This window comes from Lygodium microphyllum, chromosome 3 (genome assembly GCF_053477565.2).
Source record: "Lygodium microphyllum isolate KBCC chromosome 3, Lygodium_microphyllum_v1.1.10, whole genome shotgun sequence".
NCBI lineage: Eukaryota > Viridiplantae > Streptophyta > Polypodiopsida > Schizaeales > Lygodiaceae > Lygodium > Lygodium microphyllum.
The window spans coordinates 171,970,335-171,982,727 of NC_141137.1; the positions used below are offsets into that span (position 1 = coordinate 171,970,335).

The 12,393-nt window shown below is 41.2% G+C and overlaps 1 protein-coding gene across 2 annotated transcripts; it reads left to right on the forward strand.

Moving 5' to 3' along the window:
• Window positions 1-2,125: 2,125 nt before the first annotated feature.
• LOC148039184 (retinoblastoma-related protein-like) lies at window positions 2,126-9,288 on the forward strand. 2 transcript variants are annotated; one of them, XR_015690371.1, is made up of 18 exons: window positions 2,126-2,543; window positions 2,935-3,039; window positions 3,158-3,285; window positions 3,374-3,470; window positions 3,556-3,605; window positions 3,685-3,868; window positions 4,861-4,927; window positions 5,026-5,208; window positions 5,319-5,521; window positions 5,605-6,472; window positions 6,581-6,788; window positions 7,021-7,093; window positions 7,170-7,346; window positions 7,454-7,564; window positions 8,230-8,365; window positions 8,453-8,537; window positions 8,647-8,759; window positions 8,836-8,862. XR_015690371.1 is itself a non-coding variant. In XM_087675086.1 (18 exons), exons 1-18 carry the CDS (start codon window positions 2,358-2,360, stop codon window positions 8,921-8,923), a joined length of 3,090 nt encoding a protein of 1,029 aa, XP_087531212.1. In that variant the 5' UTR covers window positions 2,129-2,357; the 3' UTR covers window positions 8,924-9,288. The 2 variants fall into 2 exon arrangements, 1 of the variants encoding a protein (XP_087531212.1); XM_087675086.1 differs by having other exon boundaries at window positions 2,129-2,543; window positions 8,453-8,565; window positions 8,836-9,288.
• The last annotated feature ends 3,105 nt before the right edge of the window (window positions 9,289-12,393 follow it).

Here is a 12,393-nt window from a genome sequence, read left to right on the forward strand (position 1 = left end):
CAAATCTTCCAAGAATGAGAGATAATTAGCATATCCTCTCTCCACTCGTGCACATGTCCCTTCTAGGAGCATGTGAGGGTGTGGAATATCACTAGAGGACTGCTTCTTGAGTCACTTTGTCCAAAGTGGCCCATGCTGACTCAATCTCAAGATCTAAAGATGAATTATATGCCTTATTGTCCTTGTCTTTGGGTTTGCTATCCTTCTTTGAACACTTCTTATAGATATGGCCCCACTTTTGAACCTTCCCTCATTCCTATAGCAAATACTCCTCATCAAGAAAAAGAGACATGAGATAATCAAAATTAGAATCAAATGTGGATATTTCGACCCTCATAGCTTGGGTAACCATCTTGTACTTTGGGAGGAAGCTTGGTAAGAACCAATGTAGATAAGTGAGAGGAAGTAACAACTCCCCCCAAGGTGAGAGACTAAGCATTTGAACCTCAATAGAAATGTTTGCATGGAGTCTCCAAGATCAAACTTGATATTACACAATTAATATTGTAAGGTGATAGCCCTCATAGAAGATTTTCACTCGTAAAGCTCTTGTAGCTTGTCCTAAATTTCCACTAATGTATCCAAGGCTTGAATTGTAGGAGAGATTGTTAGGCAAAGCAAGTATGCCAAAGTTGTAAAGGCATTAGCGTCACTGCTTCAAAACAAATCACAAGGGCATGCCACATGATCCTCTTTTGAGTAAACTTCCATAGTCAAGGTCCATACGAATGATAACCTTACATATCTTCTCACGAAGAGTTTACCTTTGCACATCGAGGAGTGCTTATGGGGATTGGATATTATCTTTGACTTTCTTCTTATACTACCATAAAGTCACATTGGCCTTTAAGTGGGAGGTTGTTGGAGTAAAGGCTAATGATGAATAGTCGAGTGGGCACCCCTTGTATAAGTATACACAGTATAGTCATATATATGAGAATGTAACAAAAAGAACAAGGGTGCTATTCATTGTACTCACTAAACTCTCTTGTGTGCTTCTCTCTCTCAACCCTGTTGTATGCCATAGATTTGACTATGCATCCCAACATTGCTTCCCTCCCAGGAGTCATAGCATGGCACACTCTTTGACCAATATGAGGAATTGAACCACTTGGTTTGGGCCTGTCGTAGTAGGTACTTTGGTTTGTTATTATCTCCTTGATGCTTTCAAACTTGTTGGCTTGGTTCACAATCATCTTCCACTTCAATGTCCTCATCATTGTCTTCTTTTTAAAGTCATTTGTGGTTCTTGCTCCTCTATACCTCTTGGGTACTTTCTTTTGACTCATGAGGGATAACTTGGGATGGAGAGGGTAGTGAAGGTAGTGGGGGTAGTTGTGCGAGGTATTGAGTTTTCCTTGGTTCTTCCTTGGTGCCTGCATGAAAGTCTAGCCTAATAGTAGACATTGAGTGGTATACTTTATGTATACTAGCACATCCATTGGAAAAGAAGATTGAGGAATACAGGTTTGGGGAGGGGAGATGATTTATATGTGGAGGCCATGGGAAAAAAGAAGCTAAGATAGAGATATAATTAAAGTTTAGGGACGCGTGAGTATTTTAATGTGGAGGACATGAGCAAAGAGAAGCCAATATAGAGAGAACTAAGCTTGGGAATGGAAAAGTATTTTATGTGGAGTGAATAGGGAAACAAAAGGTAAGATGATGGAGAAAGAATTGAGTCAAGGCTGTATTAAAGGTCACTTCTAAATGTGGTGTAAGCTGGTTCACATGTGAGTTCATTTAGACCCTTTCCTTTGTCTTGTCACATGTGATAATGCATGTATATTCATTCTAATAGTGTCCATCACCTTCAACTATTTTCAAGCTTGCACTTCTTGCTTAATGGATTTTGCTAATGTGGTGGCCTTTACATTTTTGAATGCCATAAAGAGCATCGATAAATCCTAATCGAACATTTCTAGCAGATGCTTGGATGTCGTTGGGGCCCAATACAGCCCGCCGGTTAGAGAGGCTTGTTGGCCTTCTCTGGAACTCGAGACCGAGGCAACCGCGAATCTTTTGAAATCGACAGTGGCGTGACGACTGTGAATGCGACCAACCGGAGACAGGGGCGTTTTCTGTTGATGAAGAAGAGGGAAAAGGGGCGTGAGCTAGCGTGTAAGATCCAAGAGCCTGTCCACGTAGCAGTCCTCTTCGGTTTCCCGCGCTCTCTCTCTCTCTCGCTCTCCGTCTCTGTCTATCTCCGCCTCCCGCTCTTCCTTCACTGCACTCTCTGCCCCTCTTGCTTCACGTCTGCCTCTCGGACGCCATCATCGCCACAGCAGACCTTCATCTCCTTCTTACATTCTCTCTCTCTCTCTCTCTCTCTCTCTCTCTCTCTCTCTGTCTGGACCATGCCGGACAGCCCGGACGTCTCACCGGGAGGCGCTTCCAATCCCTGCTACAATTCCTCTCGCCTCGCTTTGCGGCAGCAACCGCAGCCACCAAGCAGGGGTCTGGCCAATGTCCGAGATAGTCACGCTGCCAGTAGCCGGATTGATTTGCACAAGTTGGAGGCTCGATTTCGACAGCTTTGCCAGGTTCTTTTTTGCTTTGCGCTGTTTGTTTCCACCTCCAGGAGAATGCTGTCTTGCAGTCTTCTGGAGGTTTTACAATGTAGCCAGTAATTCATTTGCCGAACCCTGTGAGGATCCTCTGCAACGGCCGTTTTATCCAAAGATTGGGGACTGTCGTTTGATGAGGTTTAGTAAGTCCATGGATTCAACCTGTTTCTGTCGGTATACCATGCCAATAATATGTCGCTCCCGTGACACACTAGTCGCGGGTTTACGATGTAGCCAGTAATTATTTAGCCAAATCCTGTGATGGCTGTTTTGCACACGCAAATGCGAGGAATGGCAATACTGCCTGTTAAACACTGGATTCAACCTGTCTGACACCATACCATGCTAATATGACGTTGCATTGCAGATAGACCTGCAGCTGGATGATATGATTACACAGGATGCGTTTCAGATTTTTCAAGAGACGAAGCAGCTTCTCTTTGCCAGCATGTCTACCCTTGGCTCTGGGACTGTATGTAACATCTACTCACTTGCCCGGTGATGATATTCTCCATAATGCTTTCTGTGCTACTTTGGACTACTCTTCTCATGCTGTTTGGCCCGGGCTTCAAAACTTGTCTTCCTAGCAGGAAGAGGAGATGGCAAAGTGGTGGATTGCATGCATCCTGTATTATGTAACCAGGCTGAAGAGGTACATGCATGGGACTGGAGCCGTTGTCCATTCCCTCTCCAAATTGCTGAAAGTGATGAACATCAGGTAATTTCCAGCTTAAGAAGCACCTGTTTTCTCACCTGCTATCAATGGTCTCGGACAAGGTACTCATCTTACTCGTCTTGTTTGTTAGCATCTGGAACTTCTTTAGAGAACTGGCTCACTTCCTAATAGAAACAGAGTGTGCTCTGAGATCCATGTATGGGGATGCTTTCGATGCTGTCAAACAGGTAAACTTTGTGAAGTTTGGTTTGATCTTTAGGTAGCCTCCCCTAAGAAACACATGCAAGTTTTTCACAATTTTGTGAATCGCAGCAAGCAAAGGGTGTGCAGGCCAATTTCGTCCATCTGACAGTTCTGTACAAGTAAGTTACTGATTTATCTTATGCATGTGAACATCTTGATGCTTACAAGCACGACTCATTTTTCTGTCTATTATCTCAGCTATTACAAGAGAAATTTCTTCGAGTTCTTTTTACCGATTCAAAGGTCTCAGGCAACATGTGGGATGCCAATTGATCTTAATCATTTAAGATTTGGCTGGATGCTCTTTCTTGCTCTGCGGATGGAACAACCGGGCCATTTTGTGGATCTGGTCACTTGTACCAATGGTCTCATTGCTGTTCTTGTAAGTACTGTCTTTCTCAAGCATACTTCCAAAAGTCTCAAATGTGTCTCCAAATTAACTGTGATTTTGTGATTTAGTAGTTTGTAGTGGACTAATGTTAATGGTCACTCCGAAAGGACATGGCCGCATCTATTATGACCGGTTGCAGGCTATGAAATGAGGTTGCTGAGCTACTGATATCGAAAGTCCTGCTGGTAGAAGTATTTGGAGGGGTTGAATTGCATTTCTGATCCTTAGACTTGCAGCACCCAAGACCTGCTTGAAATGGACCACAAAGTGATTCTGACATAAGATGATGTTACATTGAGTATCGTCAGACTCATGCTGTACTATGGATAGCTAGAGACATGGCATTTACCATGCTCTATGGTGCTGCTGTAGATGCAGCTGTTTGCCTGGGTTTTACCAAACTATTGTGATTCCAGCAACAAAAAATGCTCCAGGGGGTTCCTGATGTGTATAAATACTTGTAGCAGTGAGATTGACCGAATACTGTATGGAGGTGATCAATCATGAAAGCTGGGTTTATGTTCCCTGACAACGTAAATTCCTAACACTCATTGGTGCTTTGAAACACTCAAATTGAGTTTTCAACTCTCTACATTTAGGGTGTGCGGGACTATCCACTGTCTTTATTGAGGGGGGTGTGGGATTGTCTTTGGCATCTGCCAGTGGGGAAGAGTTTTTTCTCTTGTACCCCGGAGCACTAAATTAGGCTAGCTAGATATTGTACTCAACGAAGTGAAGTAAGAAGGTGTATTTTGATCCAAGGCTGAAATACTTAATGTCAGCTAGCTTCTTTTGCTCTCCTCGTTCTGTGTTCGTTATATTGGAATTTTAGGCTACTGGTCCTTCAAAACCGAGGCCTAAAGAAAGAAAGAAAAGTTATTCCCAATTGTTTCTTCCAATTTGCTGAAATAAACTGTGCATTCTTTTGACTGTTATTGCTTCAGATCTCGTCTTTGACTCATGAAAATTTGTTATCATGTCAGGTTATAATGCTAGTCAATATGCCAGCTAACTTGCGGAAAGTTTCTGTGGATGACACCTCAATATTTGGTATGATTCAAACTTCATTGCTTCCATGTCGTGTCTGTATTTTGGGTAGCACCAGGACTTTCTCAAGCAGAGCTAACATCAAATGATCAGAAATGCAGCTGTACGCGATGGCAATGGTGTCAGCATTTTGTCTTCTCTGTGTCAATACTATGAAGCATCTGAAAATGATGTGAAGGTGATGGTGGAAAGGGCTAACTGCATTATTCAAGAAATTCTTGGACCCATTGTAGAGGATTTTGTACTCTCAAACCAGTCAGAACATAGCAGAGGATTCAATACTGGTAATGATACTCAGATGTTTGAAGCATGATAATGAACTTGTTGATGCTATCTCCATATCTGCTTATAATAATACATATCTCTGGTCTGTGTGGAATCTTGGTGCTATCAGATGGTCTGCAATACTTCAATGGTCTAATGGAGGAGAGTACATTGGTTTCCTGCTTGGATGTTTTGGATAAAAACTATGAGGAATTTTATCAGAAGCAGGGGGAGATCGATGAGCGCATGTTTCTCCCTGAAGACAGAGTATCTAATGATCTTCCTGACAATCTTACTGTTACAGATGAGTCCACTCGAGTTGCTTGTGGCAAGGCAAGTTTTGATTACCTTTGAATTCCACACCATGACAATTTCAAGAGTATGGTGAAATTTTCATTCTTTTAATTCTACTGCAGAGGAAGCGAGATGTCATTTCTTCTCCTACAAAACCTGTGGCCTTGAAGCTGATGTTCCCTTCGGAATCTGGTCCCTCTCCATCTCCAGTGAAAGTGATTCATCATAAAATGCCCCCTCCAACCCCTGTGTCTGTCACAATGACAACAGCAAAGTGGCTTCGAACAGTTGTATCCCCATTATCTGCAGAGCCTTCTGTAGATTTGAAAGCTTTTCTTAGATCCTGTGACACTGACATAACTAAAGAGGTCACACAAAGAGCAGACAACTTACTGAAAGCTGTCTTTTGTGGTGAAGGTGCAAGGAACTCTGCTCCCCAGGAGGTAAAAGAGATGGCCTTTACTGAAAATGTCTGGCCTACACAGCGTATGGTAGAAGCATTGAAGCTTTATTATAGAGTTCTCTGTGCAATGTGCAAAGCAGAGTCTCAAAGGCTTCACAGCAACAATCTCTCAGCACTCTTGACTAATGACAGATTTCATAGGTGTATGCTTGCTTGCTCTGCAGAAGTTGTCCTGGCTACACACAAGACTGTCTCAATGTCTTTTCCTACTGTTTTGGGTCCAACTGGCATCACTGCCTTTGATTTAAGCAAAGTCATTGAAAGTTTTGTTAGGCATGAGGAAACGTTGCCGAGGGAGCTGAAAAGGCATTTGAACACTATTGAGGAGAAAATGCTAGAACAGTTAGCGTGGGTAAAGGGTTCTTCACTATACAGCTCACTCATAGTTGCAAGACCACATTTAAGACGAGAAATCTATCAACTGGGTCTGCTATGGGATCAGAAGTCAGTGCTGGAAGGCACGAGGCTTGCCAATCAGCAACTATCAGGAAGGATAGGCCTCAAACCCAAGGCAGGAGCTGTTTCAGGTAGCAGAGGAGTCCATAAACCTGCACAATTGTTCATTAGGATATGGAATGTTTCTTGTATTTGTTACTCCATTCTAATAGTCATTTGCATGTTATCCTATGGTGCAGATGACGCAAATGGTGCCTTGTCTCCGTGTAGGCCAAATACAGTCTCACCTACTAAAGAATCTGATGCTTCTTTAGACTCACCTACCACAACGGCCTCAATAAGCTCCATCTTTTTGTCACCTATAAGAGAAAGGCCATCTGCTTTCTCTGCTTTCACTCCAACAAAATCCTCGTCATTACAGCCTCCTTTGCAGTCTGCATTTGCGAGGTAATGTGTAAACATGCAGCCTTGGTGAAGTGGTACATAGTCTTTTGTGAACTCCTTTCATGATTTATGCCATTCATGTGAAGTGCTACATTGTCTACTGTGAATTCGTGTCATTCTACTGTGAACTGGTGTCATGATTTATGCTATTCATGTGCTTCTAACTGAGTTAAAAAGGGTTTTCTCAAGCAACTAGATGACTTCTGATGTGAAGAATGTTGTTGATGTCTTCCAGTCCTCAACGACCAAGTCCAGCTGGTGGAGGTGAAACTTGTGCTGAGACTGTCATCTGCATTTTTTTTCAGAAGGCATGTCCTGACTCCCATCGTCAGAGGATGACAGGTTGATTTTGCAACGTTTTTAAAAATGTGATTTGGTTTTCAGGTTCTCAAGTTGGCAGCCATTAGAATTAGAGTTCTATGTGAAAGCCTCCAGCAACCAATTGACCTCATGGAAGATGTGTATAAAATGGTCCAAAATATACTCCAGCAAGAAACACAATTATTCTTCAATAGGCATATTGATCAAATCATTCTATGTAGCTTGTATGGAGTTTCGAAGGTGCGCAAGTTTCATAAGTCCACCTGCTTGAGCATGGGTTGTCAGTGGTGTGGTTGTTGAATGGTAGCTAACATGCTCTTAACATTTTGTATTTTTGTGGGAGTCAGGTGAAACAACTCAACTTGACCTTCAAAGAGATTGTGCAGCATTACAAGCAGAACCCACAACACAAAGGCCATGTTTTTCGTACTGTTTTGCTTGCAGCAAGTCAAAGTGGGGTAACTTTCTCTTTTCCCAGCTTAGTCATGCATGTGCCTGTATGAGCAAGGAGTGAGGGATGGAGGGGAGTTAGTCATTATAAGTATATAATGTCTGTGTGACCCCAAAATGAGCATGTTATAGACGAGAAAAATATCTGTATGAGCAGTGCTCAACCCACTGATCGTGGGCATGGAAACTTATATCATGTGGAGAGGCTCACTACTTAGGTGGCCAGCTTATTGCAAGTTTCACTTCCTTTGTTACAATTTGTAGGCCACTATATTCAAACCAACTACAATCCGCATGAGGTATGAAATTTGACCCTCCTTGAGAAAGGATGATTCTCACACACACGGGCTTCATGATTGTGTGCATGCACACACTCATTTTGTGCTGCTCATGCGTAGCTGTGACAGGAGATACAGAAATATGGAAAGATAAACAAACAAACTGCACCAAGTCACCTTTCAGCGCTTACATCTGTCTTAGTTGAACATAACATGGGTGTGTGCGCTTGTTTTTTAATGATTTGGGACTAAATTCCAGACTTGTGCCAATTTATACAATATGTATTTCCAGAATCTGCAAAGGTGATTTAACTTGTGTACGATTGTATCCAAGCTGCTTTTCTGTATTGATTGCCTTGAAAGCTGATTAAAAAAATTATCAACATGTCTTGCAGAGGGGCCAAGACACAGGGGATATAATACGTTTTTATAATGAGATATTTGTTCCAAAAACGAAAGCCCTCCTGTTGCAGCTTAGTACTCAACTGGCTCTTGGCAATGGGTCTCTACAGGATGATCGCGAGAATGAAGGTAAAGGTATTTATACACACGGCGAGTTTCTCCTAATCCTTGGAATCAGAGTCCATCTGATGGACTGCAATTAGTTTTGTTCTCCAGGTCCACATGCAGGCTCCCCTGGACCTTCCCCCTTTCCATATCTGCCAGATGCATCCCCAAAAAAAGTTTCTGCCAATCACAACGTGTATGTTTCACCATTAAAACCTTCAAAGGTTTGGACTATTGCATCTTCTTTTAGCTTCCTGTTTCTTATTCCCATCAGTTGGCTTGGCTAACTGCCTTTAAGTAAACAGATAATGTCTCCTCATTCCCGAAGTTTATATGCCTGTTTTGGAGAGAGCACCCATGCATACCAGAGTCCCTCGAAGGACTTGACAGAGATCAACAAACGGCTAAACAACAGCAGGTTCAATTTTTTGCATTTCACAGTACATGGTAAAGTGATATGTATTCAATCACGACACAGGTTCTCTTTTCTGCAGGAGAGTTGGCAAGCTAGATTTTGGGACTGTAGGGCTTGTCAGTGATTCACTTGTAGCAGGTACTCTGTTTCCTGGGCATGCAACTTGATGGTCAAGATGCCTCTATTCGGCTCTAACATGCCTATTCATTTTACCCACTCCAAAATATACGCTAGGAGCAATTCCCTTGAATCATCCTTTGCATGTTAGACAATCTGGAGTTCCTGTCCAAGGCTGTATTTTTATTCAGATGTACAGTTGTTATACATGGCCTTCCCTTCCCATCTTGAATCAAGAGGGCATACATCCACAATAGCTCAGCTCTGTTTATTTGCTCTAACGAGCAGCTTGTGTTGCAGTTAATGTCAGATGATCAGTGCTGGCTGATAATTTATACACATTTAAGCAGAAAGCGGGAAGACCCCTTCAGATGTAATTAAATTATTCTGCAAGAACCACAATTTTGGTCTTTCACAAGTGCTTAACAACATCGATTCTGCAGAGGAACCTGAGTGTTCGGCTCTCAATCCGACTAGGTGTAACTGTATCCGTCTAAATTCAATTCACCCACATCCACACTGACACATCGTCGCTACACGATCTCTTATATTGGAACTCCTCGATGAATGCACGAACGCTGAAATTCGTGGTGCAACATCCTTCAGACGAACGAAGAATCAGGCATTTGCGCGACAAGATGTAAAGTGAGGGAATTCGCCTATTCTTAAAAAATAAGTCGTGAATATATAACAAAGCAGATACAGCATCATCTAAGATGCAGCGGGCTTTATGCCATTATTGGTGAGCTTCTTAAAGAAGAGTTTATATATCCGTAACTTGCCCCTAAGAGGTCCCAAAACCATTACTACTACTTGCATTAGTTGAGGCTTCCTCATCCCGTATGGCCCAAAGATGCAAGTGTTCCTGTTGCTCCAAATATACCTGGGGACAGTTCCACTAGTCAGGTTTATCAACCGCCGCCAGCTGATGTCATCCAACATCCCTTGGTTTGCAAAGAAGGTGACCGGAACCCAAACTCCAAGTGGAGATTGGAAGACCTCAGCCATCTTCTCACTGCCTTCCACAACGGGGAATCTCAAAACAAGTGCTCATTCTCCCTCCTCTATTACGAAGGGAGCGTAGGGGGAAAAACTTTGTTCCATGTAGATAAACGCCCCCTCACAGGGAGTTTCTTCAGCATCAACCTCCATCTTAGCAGGTTTAAATTAGGTGAGGGGCTTGCCTTCCAAATTGTGCTTGCTCTCGTCTTTCAAGTGGTGATTCTAGCCATTGGGCAATACCTAACCTATTTCTCTTTCATCCTCATCAAAATGCTAGTGGCAAAGTGGGCTAAGGCTAGGACCACGTGAAAGATGATGCAAGAACTATGACGAACTACTTGTGGGAGCAAGTCATATCTAGATTTGGCCTTCCTATTAAAATAGCAAGTGACTAAGGAATACACTTTATTGATCAAGTCATGAGCCTTTGCTCTACATGTTCCTTTTCATGGTCATTCATAGGAAATTAGATCCTTATTATCCTCAATCCAATGACCAAGTAGAATCGATAGATTAAGTAGCTATAAACATTCTCATCAAAACAATCTCAACTCTAGGAGAAACTAGAATAACAAACTCAAGGTAGATCTTTGGGCCTATAGAATGACCTAAAAGACAAACACCACCATTCATAGACTTATGATTGATGTCATCCTTGCAACATTTTTGGTCCCCAGTCTATGAATAGCATTGTAAGAAGAATGGGACAATACAAAATCGTGGGTTAATCACCTTGGGGAAATTGAATGATTGATAGCTAGCTCATTCACATTATAAAATGAGAGACTTCGTTGTTGCCATAATATTTGATAAGAGTTGACATATGCCCTTATATACTCTCTTATATAGAGCAAAACATGAAATTAACCCAAAATTCCACTCTAGGAGCCAACTTCAAGGTGAGCATTCGCCTATATATCAAAGAGAGCGGTTACATTACCTTTTAATACAACTCTCTTAACGAATCGTAAACATTGATATAAAGACGATGTAAACATTTACACAACCTCAAAACGCAGCTTCATTTAATAGTAGATGGAAAAACCTCTTGTTAATCACTCACCTACAAAACACATTCTCAAAACATGAAACTGAGTAATAGCTATGTAAATTTACTTTAATATATCACAAAACTAGGCAACACCTTAAGAAACTTGGAAGCCCCATGGCTATGCCTTGATATTTTGCAAAATTTTCATGCTTCAATGGCTTTACTAGAGTCAGAGTTCTTGTATAGTATTTGCCTCAATAGGAAAGCAACATTATATCTTCCATATGCATTGTCTCTCTATGTGTTTGAATAGAGAAGCCTCTTTCACAAACAATAGTGAGATAGTATGCCATGTTGCATGCCAAACTCAAGAGTAACTAGGAGCGAGGTTGCTTTGATGCTCTCTCTCTCTCTCTCTCTCTCCACCTAATGAGAGTAGCACTTTGATTTTGGGGCGAAGGAGAATAGCAAACCAAGACACTAAACATGCAATCAAAGTAGGAAGAAAAGAATATATCTAGCTCTCTCTTTCATGAAAGCAACTCTTTCTCATTTTGATGTAGAGGAGAAGAAGACTAAGACAACAAGCTCTCCATAAAAGTGAGGAAAAGATTGTAGCAATGTAGACAACAACAAAATATTATAGAGGTTTTAGAATCTTGCTTGAAGAAGAAACTTCGAGAATGTTGACAAGAGAGCTTCATGTATTTATAGGCTTTAGTAGTTGCTCATCTCTTCTTCACCTCTCTCTCTCTCTCTCTCTCTCTCTCCCCAAAAAATTAGAGCTCGGTTGAGCTCTTGATTTATAACTTAAGCTTTTGAAACTTTTAGCTTTAAAGTTTAACCTTTAAGCAAGTGATAGGTCACCGACTCATGAACGAAAAAGTAATTGAATATTTGTTGATAAAACCCACCTATTACTCAAGTTCCAATCTTTCTCATTATTTATAGTCATGAGGTTTGCACAAATTGGTCAAAAGAACCAAGGTAGTGATGGTTCTTATGAATTGTTATAACTTACGAGCTTTTAATTCTATGTAGCACCATAATTTTGATTATGCTATTTATCATTCAAACATCTTTTGTTAATATATCATCAATTCAAAAATCTTATATTCAAATGATATTTGATATTTTCATTTATTTATGGCTTAAATTCACCTTTTACATGCATTTAATTTTGTATCATTTTTATAAAATTAATATTTTGGGGCTTGCAAAAGTAGATACAATTGTTTTTTGTGTAATCATTAGTGTAGGGGCTATTTTTTTGAAGGTTGCCTCTCTAAAAATGACAGACTTGGAAAGAAAAGATGAAAAATTAAGAAATAGATTCCATTAGTGCAACTAATATTTATGATAAGCTATTGTATACTTTATATTAACTATTTATATAGTTTAATGACTTTTTACATCCTCTCTTTTTCTCTATCTAGTGATGATCGTTTGAACATGCACACGCACACACAACCCCTCCCGCCCCACCCCCCCCTCTCTCTCTCTCTCTCTCTCTCTCTCTCTCTCTCT